At 41.4% G+C, this 19,009-nt stretch overlaps 1 protein-coding gene across 1 annotated transcript in view; it reads right to left on the bottom strand.

Moving 5' to 3' along the window:
* The window catches only part of MARCHF3 (membrane associated ring-CH-type finger 3), a 160,318-nt gene that overhangs the window by 51,351 nt on the left and 89,958 nt on the right, over window positions 1-19,009 (bottom strand). Inside the window, exon 3 of the mRNA XM_069964555.1 lies at window positions 4,828-5,032. Coding sequence (XP_069820656.1) covers window positions 4,828-5,032 — 205 coding nt within the window. The remainder of the gene's footprint in view (window positions 1-4,827; window positions 5,033-19,009) is intronic.

Genomic DNA, 19,009 nt, shown 5'->3' with positions numbered 1-19,009 from the left:
TTTCAGCTCCTTGTCTGCATCTCTTAGAGGAACGTGGGACACAGATGGGAAGATCTCAATCAGACATGAAGCTTATGGAAAGCAAAATTGGAGTGACTTTCCGGCAGGCATTAAAGTAAGAATAAGATTTGTATAGAATAAGGGATTGTTGGGAGAGCATATGAGGTTTAAACATCTGTGTTTTTATAGGAAAGCACTTTTTTTTTCCTTTTTCAACTAGTACATATAAAAAATGTAAATGAAAATGCAATTAAATTTAGCAAACCTTCTCAAGTTAATGGCTAACCACACAATACACTGACTGACAGCAGTTTTCAATGTAGTTCATAGATGTTGGTCCCAAGTTGTGAACCCCCTTTTTGATGTCCAAATGGCCTAGCTGAAAATAGTACATGAGGCATACCTGGGGGAAGAGGGGAAATCCATAATTTAAGGCTGGTTGGGCCTAGAGAAGCCACCAGGGAGTGCGTCAACACCCGTGCATCAATCCTGCCTTTGTTGTGGAGTGACACACTTCCCCCTCTGCTTGTCTGATGATCTGGGGAGTCATCATATATGACAATAGGTCATTCCTAGTAGAAATACAAGGGACACTAACAACTCAGCCATAGATGCTAGACATCCTGGGGCCACATGGTTTGCCTCTCACAGCCAGGCTTCCAGCTGCATTTACCAGCAAGATAACACTTAATGTTAAAAATTGGTGATTGGCTTGAAGATAACAGTAGTCTGTAGTATGTTTAAATGCAAGTCAATCCTGTACTATAGTCTGTGCATTATGTCATTCTTCACAAGGGCATATAAACATTTCTCTCTTTGTACTCAGTTATGTCTGTAGTAAAGAAATGAAAATGAGAGCTCCTGGCATTATAATAGTAAAGAATCCTCTAGTGTGTCTATTAGAAGAGCAGTCAATTGGAACAACAGAAAGTGCTGCTAAGAATGGTACACCCACCTCATATGTCCAGGTATGTGGGTACATATTATCGGAAAATAGAGTGTAAAAATAGTCCAGTGCAAACATCACAAAGCCATGGAGCTTGGCAAAATACATTTCAAAGAACCAAAATACTCCATGGAATCACTTTAAATGATCAAATGGAATGTGTCTGAGGTGAAACAAGAAGAATAGATAAAACTGTGATGAAGAGATACAGGAGAAATATAGAACAAGATGAGATGACCTTTACTGCCTCCATTGGGCCATTTCTATCAACATTCGGCCAGACAAAACCAGCTGGGTTATTATTTTTGTATGCTAGATGGTCAAAAAGTTTTTTCTCAATCAAAGGCACTATATATGCAAAAAAACAAAACAAAAACATTTTGTATGGATATAAGAGCTGAAACTTCCACAATCCGGATGACAGCAGTTAATCGCTGTCTCTATTTTTTTAATTGTCACCTCTTGGCCATGTACAAATTGATAGATAGCCAACAGACTTTTTATGAGCTTTGTATCAATCTATACACTGCTCACACACAGGGAAACATTTATGAAAAGGCTAAAATGCCTTTTCTGGGAATATTGTGTGCATTGGGCCCATCTGGGGCAGGGTAGGGGCGTTGCGGGGGTGCGGCAGTACGCAAAGGGGGCATGGCCTCTGCACGTGCCGCATTTATCATTTTTCTGGAGGTGAAACCTACTCTAGCTCTGAGCTGGGGTAGGTTTCATTGCATTCGCATGGAGGTGCTCCGTGCAAATGGGATTTATGTAGAGGCAGTGTGCCTCCACATAAATCCTTACAGCTCCAGTGCTGCAGGCACATTTGTAAGCCGGCGTAAAAAACACCGGACATAAAAAATGTCCCCGATAAAGTATAGCCAAGCAAGCGGTGACAATTATAGAGCAGAGTCAAGCTGTGACAACTGGTTGGGATCTCAGCCCCTGGACCCTTACGGAATAAAACTTCTGCCTAGAGACAAGCGCTTCCAGTATTCCAATGCCTAACTATTGGACTTGAGCATGCTCCAGTTACACTAATTTCTACTGACATGTCGCTCTGACATCAGAAGTTTGAATGATACAGGTCTCTGTTAAGAGTGAGGCCACGTAAAGCAGCCAGCAGACACGGACTACAGGTGGCTTAAACTCATCCTGATGTCCGGTCTTCACATTACTTGTAATAACTGCAGAATTGTGCATCTGAATGGCAGTTTGCTTGGTAATTGCCTTGTTGTTTTTTTGCAGGTAAATATGTTTAGCATAAATGTAACGCCACTAACAATCAGTTTAAAAAATGTGCTGATTTGCAGGAAAACTGCATGCCTGCATGTTTTTCAGCTGCCCAACATCCATTATGTTACTCTTAGGTGTGATCAGGTCACCAACACCAACCCCCCACCCTCAGCTGAGCACCTAAGAGGTGTTTCTTAACTTGACAACCTGGCAACACATTTTCACAAAGTAAATTGCATTGGAAAATGTGAGAAACTTAAATGCAAAATGAAAATATACTACTGTGGACTTAAAACTCATTTCTAAGACTGATACTGTACTTGTAGGTTCCTGGGTACATTACCATTTATTGGACAGCTAGGAAATATAATCTGTTATAATGGGATATGCTAGTATTTTGTTATAAGGATTCACTTAAAGTGTACCTGTCATGATGGCCTGCAGCGAACATTTCGGGTCTCCATGGATTCTAACGCACAATGAGGCTGTAATACTCGCAACCCCTAAATCTCCACTGATCTGGCAGTGGGCTGTCATGAAAGGTACACTTTAACTAGTAGCTGATCACAAAAGCACCCCCGGGTGGAACCCTCATGGATCATCTGCAATCTCTAGGGAGTAAGTGTTTACAGCTTTACCATTGAGCTATATAGATAACGATGTGTGCTTTTCCCTGGCTCACTGCTCAATCCAACATACAACGGAGCCCATCTCATGGAATAAAATGTATTGATGTATTGAGTGTTCCACCACCAAGGCAATGGAGCATTACTCAGTGGGCTGCCTGTGCAATTAAAGTGACTCTGTACCCACAATCTGACACCCCCAAACCACTTGTACCTTCGGATAGCTGCTTTTAATCCAAGATCTGTCCTGGGGTCCGTTTGGCAGATTATTGTCCTTAAAAACAACTTTTAAACTTGCAGCCCGTGCCAAACGGGAGTATCTGTGCCCTAACTTTGCACCACCCCTCCGTCCCTCCTCCCCACTCTCCTCATTATTAGGAATGCTCCAGGCAGATTGCCTCCTATTTGTCAGCTGTGTGAATACTGAACATGGGCTGGATCGTTAACCACCTGTGCAATGTTCAGCATGGAGAAAATGTTCCAGTGTCGTTCCTAATGATGAAGAGGGTGGGGAGGAGGGACGGAGGGGGGGGGTGCAAAGTTAGAGCACAGATACTCCCATTGGGCACAGAGCTGCAAGTTTAAAAGTAGATTTTTAGTACAATAACTGCATCACCTGCCGAACGGACCGCAGGACAGATCTTGGATTGCCAGTGGGTTGCCTGTATACTCTTTTGTAGTTTTTGTGAAAGTGGAAAGCTGCAAGTTAAAATGGCTGTCACGAAGAGCTACTTCTGTATTATGGATCTGTATTTTGAGGACGTCATGAACGTTACCTCTGCAGCAAAAATTTGTCAGTAGTTCATTCGTAATTTTTGCGGATAGGCTTTAGGCAATATATACTTACACCAGAAAGCCTGTATTTTTATCAGTGTTTATGGCTGTTTGAAATTCTATTACATCTTACATAGCAACATACATAGTAACATAGTAAATAAGGTTGAAAGAAGACAAGAGTCCATCAGGTTCAACTTTAGGTCCATCTTTAGGCCATGTTCCCACTGTCTGAGACATCGGCCGTGACCGATGACCTGGCCGGGTCACAGAACGGATGTTGTCAGAGAGGATCTTTACTTCTGATGTATTGGGATGCAGGCACATCCGTGCGTGCCCGCATCCCAATTCGCCGCTGCTCACAATGGAGCGTGCAGCCGGAGCCGCACGCTACATTATGTGCACTGACAGGTTCTCTGTCAGCGGCGGCAGAAAAATGACATGTACTTTTTTTGCGGCAGCGCTAGCGTTTCCGGACAGAGTGTATACTATGTGTATACACTCCGGCCAGGATAGACAGCAGCACTACATAGGTTCCGTAGTAATCATGGCCATTGTTGCAAATAAGCAACAACGGCTGTGATTATTACGAAACTTCCGCAGTGTGAACATAGCCTTAGGTGTGTTCACACGTACAGGATCTGCAGCAGATTTGATGCTAAAGATATCATCGTGACTTAATTTAGTGGATGGCCGTCATTTCATGGCAAATAATTGGTGTTATTTTATAACATTGGATGTTATTATGAAATAATGGTCATTATTTGTCATAAAATGACGGCCATCCACTAAATTTCAACAGTGTGTGAACATAGCCTCTCTGTCTTTGCCATCCACTCCTGGTTTTGGTTGCAATATGAGGACCAAAATACTGAGCAAACAATACTGTGTGTGAACTTAGCCTTAGACTGCCTACTCTTAATATGATCTTCTACAGCTGGCTTTGTTTTATTTCAAATCTGTGCTCCAAGAAGAGGTGCTTTTTTGGTGCATGTAAGCCACACCCCTTCCTATCAATGCCACGCCAACTGTCCACTCACCAAATGTGGGAAACAGTATCATAGCTCTTCTCTGCTTCTGCCCAAAGCCAGCCCTCTGAGCTAAGAGATAACTCAAGAGTTGTGATAACTGTGGATATTTGAACAGAATAGTGACAGGCCCCACAGTTACCATGACTTTTCACTATCACGGTTTCCAGTGTTTGGAAACATACATTAGTAAATCTGGCAATGCGCACTATTTACTAACCTCTACTAATGGTCTAGGCTTGCGCTCCACAGAAAACCTGAAGTGACAGAGTTCACAGTAGCTTGTGTTGGAGGATGAAAGCCAGTGCTCTAGGCAGCTGCGGTGTATTGTCCCTAGCGTTCCAGTACATTCACACGGGGAGAGAAGGTCTTCTTGGTTACTTCCTTCATGACAAATCCTGCACATTGGGCGATCATTGAAAGTGCTGTAAGATAAACAACATGCTTTTATGTTAAATCTGGTATCAGAGATAAGATTCGTCTGTGTTTGCTCTATACAAGCACATTGAAATATGCTTGTATGCTATTTTGGACTATTTCCAGAGACAGTTATGTTTTTTGTTACTGGGAATGCCTTCTCATTACATGTCCACTATTCATCAATGAACTTGGGAAGGCTTAAGTAAATATATGGGCAGAATTTTGGTGGATTGGACTAGGGTTTTGTGGGACCACCAGATGAAACGATTCCATGGTCCAAATTAATGTCTATATCTTGGAAACATGTAAATATGCACTTTTTAGTCTTTAGTTTGATCATTGCACACGTTATGAATAAGATCTAATAGATTATTTATCAATTGGCTTAAAAGAAACAGACCCCAACAGCAAATGACTCCAAATTTTCTTAGGTTTTCCAAGGTTTGTCATTGTGTCAGTCTTAGGGCCCTATTCCACAGTAACGATAATCGGCCGGATCGGCCCCATTTGGCCCGATTCCGCCGATTATCGTTTGGTGAAATAGAGAGAATGATCAGCCGATGATCGTGTCATCAGCTGATCGTTCATTTAGGGCCAGACCTATAATCATCGTTCCCCCACCGCGCATCGCTACGGTTGAATAGCGGTGTGCGGCGGGCGACCGACGATTTGACAGGCTGCAGCATCATACATTACCTGTCAGGTCTTCTCGGCGCTGTCTTCATCCCCGGGTCCTGCGCGCTCTATCTTCAGAATGGCCGGTCAGCTGACGGAGCGCTCAGCCAATCACAGGCAAGGACCGCCGCGGCCTGTGATTGGCTGAGTTTGGCCGGTCAGCTGACCGGCCATTCTGAAGATAGAGCGCGCGGGACCTGGGGATGAAGACAGCGCCGAGAAGACCTGACAGGTAATGTATGATGCTGCAAGGACATCGGTAACGATGTCCTTGCAGCCCTCGCTCAACAATCATCGGGCCGTGGAATAGGCCCAGTAAACGAGCGGCGATCTAGCAGATCGCCGCTCGTTTACATCGTTGATCGGGCCCTCCTCGGCCCGTGGAATAGGACCCTTAGGGTCCACCTGTGGATCCTCTGGTACTCTGGCAGGCAAGTCCAATTTTGGTCACAGCACTTGAACCCTGGATAAGTGGCATTAGAAAAAGTATGGACCCATTTTGGCGGGCATCTATCAATTCCATACACTTACCTTTCTAAACTTGTTTCTAAAGATATGTTGCAGATCTTTTCTGATACAGCTTAACAGTTATGGAGGTGGCGCTGAGCTGCACAGGCCTAATGCCTCCCTGGTTAATGTAAAGGGGCTCCATACTGGAAGCTGAGCCTGGTACAACAATTGTGTGGGGCAAAGCAAAGAGGAAGCATGCTATTGGGGCTGGGCACTGCCTCTCCAACTGTAAGGCTGAGTTCAAACAACGTAAGACACCAGCTGGTGTCACAGACCGGCCGGTGTCAGTGAAGTTCATACTGGCCGGTACTGCAGTACCAGCTGGATGAACTTCATTCCTTTTGAATTTGGACGCAGATGTATTTCGATGTGCCCGCATTCCAATTACCCATAGAAAACAATGTAAAGTGCGGCTCTGGTTCTTACATTGTCTGCACAGTCAGTTTTGTGCAGCTGCTATTCAATGAATAGCGGCTGCACAAATCTTAAATGTCAGTTTTTCGTGCTGCTGCAAGGAATCCCGGCCAGAGTGTATACAGAATGTATACATTCCGGACGGAATTCTATAGACTTCAATGCAATGTATATTTTCAATTACAAATTGCTACAACGACGGTGATTAATTGATAATTTACGTTGTGTGGACTTAGCCTTAAAGGAGTGCAAGCGAGGAGTCCAACGAAAAATTTTATTAAAGTATTGTATTGCCCCCCCAAAGTTATACAAATCACCAATATACACTTATTACGGGAAATGCTTATAAAGTGTTTTTTTTCCCTGCACTCACTACTGCATCAAGGCTTCACTTCCTGGATAACATGGTGATGTCACAATCCGACTCCCAGAGCTGTGCGGGCTGTGAGAGGATGATGGCAGAGGGATGCTCAGTGTCCCTCCAGTGCCCTGTGACCCTCAGTGTCCCCCTGCTATCCTCTCCAGGAGCCACAGCCCGCACAGCTTTGGGAGCCGGGTCGTGACATCACCATTTTATCCAGAAGTGAAGCCTTGATGCAGTAGTAAGTGCTGGGAAAAAAAGCAGTTTATAAGCATTTCCCGCAATAAGTGTATATTGGTGATTTGTATAACTTTTGGGGGGCATTACAATACTTAAATGAAAATTTTCGCCAGACTTCTTTAAGCTGTATTAAAAAGAGCAGCGTTAGAAAAAACAGCAATCAAAGTAAACTTTCTTGTTATTATTCTCCTATGCTTTAACTGCTAGGGTCTGTAGCTTGGTACCTTGTTCACAGCTGACAGATTCCCTTTAAGTTTAAGTTTTTTTCTATTCAGCTGTGCTCAGGATACAGTTATATAGAAAAGGGAACTATACTTACCTCCCTCCCTCACCACTCCATCTCAGTGTCAGTCCCCGACAGTGCTGCACTTACTTGTTACTGTATCACACAAGGACGTTCCTTCTAAGGTATCCTGCATCAGTCACTATCTGCCTGAGCTTGGAGGTCCTTGTGCAACACAAACACAAGCATGTGCAGCATTGCGGGAGACTGACACCAAGATAGCAGCACCATAAAGGGAGTGAGTATAAGGGGCCTTTTACATTAAAGTGTCACTGTCGTTATAATTTTCAAAACCTAAATCAGCAGTAGATGTGATATAAAGCAAGTTTGCAATTTACATTAATTTTTTTTTTTGTTATCATGGAAAACATGGAAAACATGTTTTTTTCTCAAAAATCAGCAGTCAGAAAACAGGAAGACCTGTGTATCCCAGGCCATCTGAGCACTCACAGAGAGAAGGCAGTCATGTAATTGATGGACACATTAAGCTGTGACTTTCTGTACTGGCCGGAATTCCTGGGTTTAGTCTGTTTTTTTACAACCAGCACAATTCAGAAAATCTGCCTTCAGGAGACTGGACCTGGATTTCTGGTAAGTTCAGCTTTGTTTTACAACATGATAACAACAACAAAAAAATAATGAATGTATATTGCAACCTTGCTTCATATCACATCTACTGTTAATTTAGATTTTGAAAGTTATAACAACAGTGACACTTTAAACAATCTTTGGCTCCACTCCACACTGGGTAACACTGGGCACATGTCTAGAAAGACAGATGATAAATAGGGAAGTAAAGGCTAAAAGTTTTTTATTAAAATAATAGAATAATAAAAACTTTAAGCATATACTACCCTATTTATCATCTGTCTTTCTAAACATGTGCCCAGTGTTACCCAGTGTGGAGTGGACCTGCGCAGGGTGTTACCCAGTGTGGAGTGGAGGAGTTTGTCAACTATTGTACCGAAAGTGGTCTATGGGAGTGGCTGCAGTCCACAACTTATGCTGTTGTGACTGTTTTGCATCAGGTGAGAACTTCCAATAGCTCTTCTACCTGTTTGTGTATATCTCCGAGTTATGCACAGCTGTTCTTCTTTTGTATTGTATTGTTTATCAACCATTTAAATACATTGTTATCTAAACAGGGGATGTGCAGCCGATAAACAACAATTTATAGGCCCGCACAAAAGACACCATCACGCCTCGGCTACACTACACGATCAGCCCGTGTAAAAGGGCAATAAGATTATTTTTTTCTATTTAAAGAAACACACACACACATAACACCGCCCCCCCCCCCCATGCCGGGTCAGAGCCCGGCCGACCCCCTGCTAGAGCCCCTTTTACTCACCTTGTTCCCGAAGTCCCATTCCTGGAGCCGGTCCGGGGACTGAGATATCACCGTATGAAGCCCAGCACGCGTGCTGCTGCGATGAGCCCGACGCTCATAGAGAATGAATGGAGCAGTCATTCTTTATGGGCGTTGGACTCCTCTCAGCAGCGTCGGACTCACCTCAGCAGCACGCACCGGGCTTCCCAAAGTGATATCTCTGTTCCAGTACCGGCTGAAGAAGCGGGACTTTGGGAACGAGGATAAGGGGCTCTAGCGGGGGGTCAGCCTGGCTCTGACCCGGCACAGGGGGTGACAGGTCCTCTTTAACTGTGTCCTAAGCACCATTAGAAAAAACATTGAATAGCCCTATAACTTACACCTATTTATTTTATAATTTGTAAAAGAAACAGTAGTATATTCATGAGGGAGACAGAAAAGTGGCTAAAAAGAGGAAGCCATGGGCATACCAGGGAGTTAAGAACATATATGGAGCCAATTCAAGCTTGGACTTGTTCTCTCCACACAAATATGCCAAGGTACAACTATGAGTACAGCTGGTAGTTTTGCATCTTACAATGTATTTTTATTATGCATTTAAATAGACTATATACATACACTACAATAAATGAAAAATAACTGTCTAGCACTATAAAAAGAATATTTTTTATGAAGAAAAGATGAATGGTCCATAGACATTTCATTTTATCATATTTAACGGCGAAATAATAAGAGGAATCTGATGTAATACTATTTTACTCTAATTAGTATATCACAACTATATGGTTTTGTCCTTGATAAGACCTTGGAGAGTCATATATTCTAGAATCTAAGTAAATTATAGAAAAAAACTGGGAAGCATTCGATAAATTCTAATTAACCTTTGTGGTATAGCTAATACATTATAATCCATGATCTGGCTATTAATATTCACGTGTTCTCATGGGTCAGTGTCTTCTAAGACTAGGACCCATAGGTTAGTGGACATTCTTGACCTATTATTATAATATTAAGGATCACTTTTCTCCCACACTTTCAAATTATTATATTTCTCATTATCTGAACAGAACTTTCTATGTGTTATCAAGTATATTAAACACAGCTCTCTATCTTTCCTTACAGGAAATGAAAGAAATAGGGTTTCATCATAGTATGGCCAAAAATGATATTTTTAGTTTCTGCCAGTTGATTTATTTACCCTGGAAAGCCCCTTTCCCATGTGGGTTTAGAGAGCTTTATATATTTATTTTTACCAGCCATAATAAATCACCATTGTTAAATCAATGGCATTAAGAACATTGTGCCACTTGAGACTCTATATTGATGTTACGCAGAAAATAATTCACATTTCTAGATTTCTTATAACACAAAATTAATATTAAACCTAATAGAAGCAGTTAGCTGGTCTGCTTCATAAAAAGCACTGTCTGTCTGTGTGTCTATCCTTCTTGATCAAAGGGAAGATTAACACCACTTAGGCTGGGTTCACACTACGTTTTTACTACTGTTTTTTTTTTCTACAAAACAAGAAAAAAAAACAGATGCATTTGTGTGCATCGGTTTTGATCCATTTTTCCATTGACTTTTTAACAGACACAAAAATGAGGCCAACAACAATTTTGTGTCTGTTAAAAAATACGGATCCGTTTTTTTTATAATGTAAGTCAATAGAAAACCAAATCTAAACTCGATGCACACAAATGCATAGTTTTTTTTTGCAAAAACGGATGAAAAAAACAGATTGCAAAAACTTAGTGTGAACCCAGACTTACTAATATTGTATCAATCTTCCATGTGCAAAACAGCTCAGAGCCACCAACACAGACTCCAGAAGAAGGTGTCCTGTGGTATTTGGTGCTAGAACGTGCCAGAGATGTGTAAATTACTTTTATTTAAAAATCTTAAGTCTTCCTGTACTTATCAACTGCTGTATGTCCTACAGGAAATAGTATTCTTTTTAGTCTGACACAGTGCTCTCTGCTGACACCTCTGTCCGTGACAGGAGCTGGCAAATCCTCATAGAAAACCACCACCTGCAGGAGTGACGGCAGCAGATCGTTGTTATCTTAGTCGTTTGTCTTCTAACATGTTGAAAGACAACAACAGACAACGATCAGCCGAAATTGTTCATGTCAGCTAATTGTTTTCTTCTATTACATCAAACTACATTGGCCGAATACAGCTGATAATTGTTTCGTGTAATAGGGCCTTTAGTCAACTAGCACATTAAATTTTAGCTCCAGATCCAGCTTCAGCTTTAGATCCAGTTTTAGCTTTAGATCCAGCTCTATTCTGCTTACATACACTATGCAGAGTCCTCTGGCACCTCACCTGGTTAAACCACATACTCCCTTCTGGCACCAAAACATATTCTTCTTTCCCCCCTCTTACTAGTTTGTTGCTCAGTGTTCACACACAGCTCTGTGTCTGCATCAGACTTTCGCTGGGCTTGTGCTAACTCTCCCTTCTCCCTGCTGTGTTTTCTGGGGCCCAACATCTTTGACAGGGTATGAAAGTGCCGGAATTCACAGCGAGCCTTTCACACTCAAGAACTAACAGGTGCACAGAGGGGAAGCACATACCATGCCACATAATTCACTATGGCAACTATAATATGTATGTATAATATGTCTGTGCCTCTACCTATTTTTAATTTTAGTAGAGTTTTGTATACATGTTTATATGAACACAGTTTTATAGGGTTTTTATTTTAAATATTATTATAAGAGTGTATGTTTGATTAGAGGGTGTATATAAATGAACTCTAGGTGGGGTAAGAGCTATGCTCTGGAAAGAGCTACAGAAAGGCAAAACTCCAGTTGGGCTGAACTATATTGTATTTTAACTTTATTTAGTTAAAAAGCTCCCCTGGTAGAATGTGACATTGCACTATTTCCCTTTCTTATATCTTTCACTAATGGATCAGATTATTAAGATTTAAAAGAAGTAAGGCACTGAGTTGTTATTGGATCAGTGGGGGTGTTTCTGAACCAGAGGAATTTTGCTGTTTATTTCAGGCTTCAGAAGAATAAAGGACATCTTCCCTGCACATGCACAGATAATAGAGGCCTCACTGTGCATATATAAATATGCATGGTGGGACGGCCGGGAGAGGGCAAGCTGGGTGGGCCGAGGGAGTGCTGCGGCAGACAGGAGGTGCCCCAAATGCTCCTAAGCCACGGATTAGAATATGGTCAAGATGTCAATAGTAGACGGTGTCACGATAGGACCGGCTGATAGCAGCCAGTCCTCACATGCTATCAAGTGAGCTCAGCTCCTGTGCTTACTTCATAGCTCTATACCCCTGCTGGGTGTACATTTACGTCTGATTGCGTTAAATCTCAGGCATTAAGAGGTGAACTATAAGAAAAAAAATCACATAAACAAATAACACATTGCTAAGGGTTGACATCACTGAGGTCACCCCTGCGACAACAGTCACATACTGATTTGACAAGTCATCAATGAAAACACTTGGTAAAAAAAAAGTTAAACCCGGAAAGCATTGGCTTTGAAGCAGTAGGGGAATGATCAGGTGAATATTACTCCTTGTGTACGTCTTAGACAAACATGGGGCTGGAGAACCTCTTTAATTTTCCCTGTGGTGATGCTACAATTAAGAAGTCACTGCATGACCCGGCATATCATATAGGGGGGGGGGGGGGGGCAAGACTTAAAAAAAAGAAAACGGTATTTGGTATAGTCTTCTCTTTCTGAAGAGGGTGTATTAACATGAACCTAAAGTAAAACATGTCTTACATAAAGACGTTTCATGGAGACTATATGCAGGCATATTTATATAGATTAACAGCAGTGTGCTGATCCCCAGCATAATCTGCTTTACCACTTTGACAGGCATTTTTTCTATCTGACAGCCAGTTAAACCATGATGAAAATTCTACATGATAGCTCCACTTCTGACACACAGTTATAAATGTTATATATAATTTTTTTTAACAAGCTGATACATATTTTAAAATACATTTACTTTGAAGTCATAAAAACTCAGATGTTTCCCGTCTACAAATTCAATGACAACAACCTATAGTTTCAGGGAGCTGTTTAGGATATCTACTTTGTACAAGTAGTAACATTTTATAACGTTGTGATGGGCTCATTGTCATCATGTGAGATAACTGGAGGTGTGCACATGGAAATATTTAAGGTCTACTTTCAGGGCCTCCTTGTCTCTGCTTGGCATCAACATAAATAATCCAAAATATCAGAAAAAGAATAGTGGGCCTCCACAAATGTGGACCTTACACCTGAAGGTCTTATGTTCATCTGTTTAAACAATACTATTCAAGTTTAAAGGGGTAGGATAAATAAATGAAATCTTTATCCCCAGGCACCAGCTGGGGAAAAATCACCTCACCTGCCTGGATCTCCTGCCACATCCGCCCTGACGGTGTCTGATCCCAGCTGGGAAACACTTCCTGCTGTTCCTTGGACCTGCATCTGTTAATAATTGGTTGAGCAGGCACTTCCTGTGTGTAAAAATGAAAGCAGGAAGCATTGCTCGGCAGGGACAGGGGCAAGTGAGTAAAGTTTTTTTTTCCCCCTCGTCCTGGACACAACATTTTGTTTGTTAGGACAACCCCTTTACACTCTATAGAACCACTCAGCCATTATAATGTTCAGGAAGGGGACAAATTCTGTAACCTAGAGATGAACCGACTTCATTGCAAAAAATGCATTTGCTTCAACAGCAAAAAACCTTGGTGAATAATTGTCCTCTGATCAGGTAAAACAGAAGTGGAACTGTTTGGCAATAATAACCATGGGTATGTATTGTGATAAAAAGGGAATCATTGCAAACCAAAGAACACCATCCCAAACAAGAAGCACTATGTTGTGAGGATGCTTTGCTGTGGAAACCCCAGGCTTACTTCAAAATAAAGATGGCATTATAAGAAATAGAGGTGAGGGAACCTCAAGCACGCTTGGGTTTGTCTGAACCCGAGTGTGCAGCATTTTATTACTGGTGGATGAAGAAGTTGGATGCAGCTCTAAGGATTCCTGGAAAACATGCATACAGCCATAGGCCATATCCATGTTTTCCAGAGCTTCCAGAGCTGCATTCAACTGCATTCAACTTTTTCAGCCAGCGGTAATCAAATGCTGCACACTCAGGTTCAGACAAACCCATGCGTGTTTGAGGTTCACTCACCTCTAATAAAAAGGAAAACTTGAAATATTAGGTTGAAATATTGAAGTAACATCTGAAGACACGAGCCAGGAAATTTAATTGTGCAAAATGACTAAAGGTAATGGAGTGGACATCACAAAGCCTTGACCTCAATATCATAGAATTGTTTAGCCAAACTAAAACACTTGTGTAAGCAATGAGGTTTACAAACCTGACCAGCTCTGTCAGGAGAATTAAGCCAAAATTAGAGCAAGTTATTGTGAGAGGTTTGTGGAAAACTTCTCAAAGCTAGACAATATAGAGTCAACACTACAGAATACTGACCCAGAAGTTCTGAGCCGGAAGTTCACATTTTTGGAAAAAAAAAAAAAAATAAATTGTTAAACTTTACTAATGTAAGAGAGGGAATGTAAACTCGGATTAAATTGTGAAAAACTGAGTTTTAATGAATGTGACTCTGGAATCTTCAATTGTAAATGGTGTACATATGCCAGCCAAACATGACATTACATTTGTTAAACCTTTTATGGGGATTTCCCTTATATCTTCAGATATAACATGGAGACATTTCAGAAGGCACCAATTGTGTGTGGTTGTCAACTCTCTTGTCAAAATAGGCTGATTTCTCCCTGTGTAACAGGGCCTGCGATCAGAAGTCCAGCAAAATCCAAAACTACAGTGCCAACACCACGTCACCTCGATGGAGAACGCCCGCTGGGGTCCAGGAGCTGTGTGGGCACGGAGACCAAAAAGTATACTTTCATTATTAGGTGTGTCCGTCCGTCCCCCGACCCCCCCGGCTGTACTTAATTTTTTTACGCCAAACTTTATCCCCTTGAAGACGATGGGCATATGTCCTCAGCCTGAGCCAAGAAGAAGCGTTTTATACGTAAAACGGCCGTCGCTCTGTTTATTTGTGGATAGTACGTGCTATTGATGCCTTCTATGTCCAAATAAAGCATCTTTTAACCGATTTTGGTGAGCTGCTGCACTTCATCTTATCCTTTTGTGCAAAGACTTTACTGGACTGTTTTCTCAAGCTGAGCACCACCTACGGTAGAGTTACACACACCAAGTGAGAGTCACGGTTAGGTCCAAGCTTGGTTTCCTAAAACTGGGGACAGTGCCAGCATACACATCTTGTGTGAATATATGTCCTCAGCGCCTGCACCTTAATGCAAGAGGGCGCCCTACTGGGGTTTAACACTAAGAAGTGAGCTCAGGAGCTTCAGTGTGTGAGAACCAGATGCTATCAGAAGCTGGGTTCTCCTTGTCAATTATGGCCAGCTGCGAACCCCTTAAACACTGCAATTGCACCGTTTAAAGTGTAACTGACAGAAGCCTTTCCTGACACTTACAGATCAGAACCCCCACAGTGTGTCTGCGTGCTCCCGATCTCATTGCCTGACTGCTGGAGGTCTCTTACCTTTCTTGCAGTCAGGACTTCAGTCTTCTGATAGAGTCTGCCACAGATTACACTGATCCCTGCTATTCTATGTAATCCAATGCATGCATGTAAAAGTCCCCTAAGGGGACTTATTAATAGAGATGAGCGAACCAGCCGAGGTTCGGGTTCTGAACTCTCGGCTTCTGATTCCCGCTGTCTGCCCGCTCCGTGGAGAGGGTGGATACAGCCGGAGGACCGCCTGGAAAACTGGGATACAGCCTATGGCTATGGCTGTATCCCAGGTTCCAGGCGGTCCTCAGGCTGTATCCACCCTCTCCACGGAGTGGGCAGACAGCGGGAATCAGAAGCCGAGAGTTCAGGTCCATACGAACCCGAACCTCAGGCGGTTCGCTCATCTTTACCTATAATGTGTAAAAAAAAAAAAAAAAGAATAAATAAGAATAAAAATTAATGCCCCTCCCCCAATAAAAGTCTATATAACCCCCTTCCCATTTTATAAATAAAACACATAAAAATAATAAAATAAATAAACAGCATGCGTAATTGTCCGATCTATTAAAAAAAAACTATTTTGTTGCCTCACGCTGAACAGTGTGAACAAAATGTGGTAAAAAAAAGCCAGGATTGATGATTTTTTTATTCAATTTTAAATTAAAAAAAAAAATAATAAAAAGTGATCGATACATTCAATATATACAAATATGACACAAAAAAATAGCGATCATGGTGCAAAAAATGACACCCCATACAGCCCCATAGGTGAAAAAATTAAACTGTTATAAAATGGTCACAATAGAAGTCATGGTAATCACACCTATTTGCAAAAAGTAAGTTTTACTTAAAAAAAAATAAAAATAGTAAAACCTTAGAAAAGCTATGTAAACATGCATATCGCTGTATTCAGACTGACCTATAAAATAAAGATAAAATGTCAGTTTTACTGTAAAGTGCATTTCATAAACATGGAAACCTCACAAAATTAGCAGAATTGCATTTTTCCTTCCCAATTTCTCCCCATAAATAATATTTTGGGGGTTTCATCATTTATTTTATGGTAGATTGAAAGGTACCACTACAAAGTACATTTATTTCTGAACAAAACAAGTCCTTACATGGCGTGGAGGAGGAAAAAACTAAAACGCAAAAATGAAAATTGGGGAGGTCCTTCATGCTATTTTAGGCTCTATCCTTAAGGGGTACTCTAGTAAAAAAAAACTGATGTCAGAAAGTTATACAGATTTGTAAATTACTGCTATTGATAAATAAAATATATAAAAGTACTCCAGTACTTATCAGCTGCCGTATGTCCTGCAGGAAGTGGTGTATTCTTCCCAGTCTGACACAGTGCTCTCTGCTGACACCTCTTTTTGTGATAGAAATGCCCAAAGCAGTAGAGGTTTTCTATGGGGATTTGCTGCTGCTCTGGGACAGTTCCTGTCATGGACTCTTGTGGCAGCAGAGTGGCAGCACAATGTCAGGCTGGAAAGTAAACATCATTACCTGTAGCTGATAAATACGTTATAAATTTGTATAACTTTCTGACACCAGTTGATTTAAAAAAAATTTATTTCCTCTGGAGTACACTTTTAACTGGGCCTTATTGTGCATTATAAATTCTACAACAACATGGGATGTCCTAAATAGGGGTTGTCTGATATGGACACTACCTGTTTACTACCAGTAACAATTAGCTTATCATGGGTTGTGCCACTTGGGACCACTAACAATCAACACTTACAAGCGACTGTTTAATCCTGCAGCAGCAAGATATGCTACCCAATTCCCTTTAAAATTAAAGCAATGCAGAGACACACAAGGCTCTTTAGAGCAAGAGACAGTCTTTGTAGCTTCTCTCTGCTCTGGCTGATAGATGAGGGTCCTGAATGTAAGACTATTAACTCTGGAATGGTTTCATAAACCAGACAATCCCTTTTAAGACTGTCTTTTTTACATAAATACACTAAAGCAGTATGGAAGAACATAATATCAACTGGCATTATAAGGAACAATGCATTAGTGGGTTCACTGTAAGAGATATGCCCTGAGATGCGGGTATGATATGCGAGCAGTGTGACCTTATTCCCTCTGAATTCTTTGGCTTGCATGGTAATGCATTTCCATTAATGGTATTTTTCCGCTTTAGTAGTCACGGTTGGTTGAAGGCATGTCATTTAGAAATGAGGCCAACTGAGATACTTTACTATACTGAAGAAAGAAGTATCTTCTTACTGGATTGCCGCACACATCGGTGTCAGCAAAGCTTATAATATTATTTGACATCTGTGCAAAAAGAACTTAAAAGCCTTCCGTTTCTCAGAGAATAGAAATCTGCAAAGAACATGAATGTTGAAATAAGATTTGAAAAGATCTCAGCAGTTCAGTAAAAAGAAAGACGTCTAATTCAACATCACTTTAAAAAGCCACATTGGCATAGTGATCAAATTATAACATAAGTAGATGGCAAATATGTGCATGTACTGGGTCCTGTAAAGCCAGGGTTAATGGAATATATGTTCTGTAGATTTTATTCTGGATTTAGCATGCATTTTAAGTGAAGTGTTACAACTATAATAGATAGATGAGTATATGCTTCCAGTTGTCTTTGTAATGCTCTCCATGCAGGGACCAAGACAAAACCTGCCCTGGTCCCCCTATTACAAATGTCAGATGCAGTACATTTTCTCCTCCCAAAATCTGGTTCAGTGGCTGTCCAGTTAGGCAATATGGATGTAAGTGAAGGAGGCACCCTATATTTGCCGGTGGTGAATATGCAAAAGAAGAGCCCGTGGAGCCTCTTCGCAGACTCGCCAGATATCCCTCCGGGAAGGACCCAGCCAAGTGGTGAATCTGGGGCATACAAGTAATACATAGATAACATTGGATGCCATTGATATGACATGGAAAAGAGGACCTGGTAACAGCACAACTAGCTCAGAGGTTGTCCAGATTGGACTCTTCATCGACATGAAAGAAGCAGTGTTGATTTACCCCCTCCAGTGAATGCAGTACATTGAAGAATGAGGTTTTGTGCTGAACATTAACACAAACTGAAAAACCAAAAGCAACCTCTCAGGAAAAGCTTTTCTTGGCTTATTATTGCACAAAAAGCGTAACTGTTATATATTCTATAGGAAGCTAAATCTTCCTCTTCTGATCACATCACCTCTACACCACTCCAGGCAAAACATTTCTACATTGCATTATATCTAATGAAGGGGCGGAGCGTGACACCGGAAATATCTCTTTGGTTATCTGAACCATTCAGTGCCTTCAGCCTTGTAATAGGCAGAACACAGAACAGACGTTTCATCAGAAACAACCATCTTCTCAGTTTCCCATAACATCTTAGTTCTGACAATTTCCACATCAACCAGAGTTTAGCTTTACTACTACTGTACTGGCAACAAGTATCACTGTAGATCTGAGATGTAAGAATGGATGCAGAGAACATGCTAATATATACAGCTGCTAAGGCATCCATATTGGAATCTCTACACCCAACCAATTTCATGCACTTGTCCTATTAACTCCTTTAGGATCCATGCACAAGACACCTTGAGGACTGGCTAGTAACATAGCAGCTAATGTGTACTAGTATCTCTCCACAGAGAG

The sequence above is a fragment of the Dendropsophus ebraccatus genome, chromosome 3 (assembly GCF_027789765.1).
Source record: "Dendropsophus ebraccatus isolate aDenEbr1 chromosome 3, aDenEbr1.pat, whole genome shotgun sequence".
NCBI classification, from domain to species: domain Eukaryota; kingdom Metazoa; phylum Chordata; class Amphibia; order Anura; family Hylidae; genus Dendropsophus; species Dendropsophus ebraccatus.
This window is presented reverse-complemented; position numbering and strand designations above follow the sequence as displayed.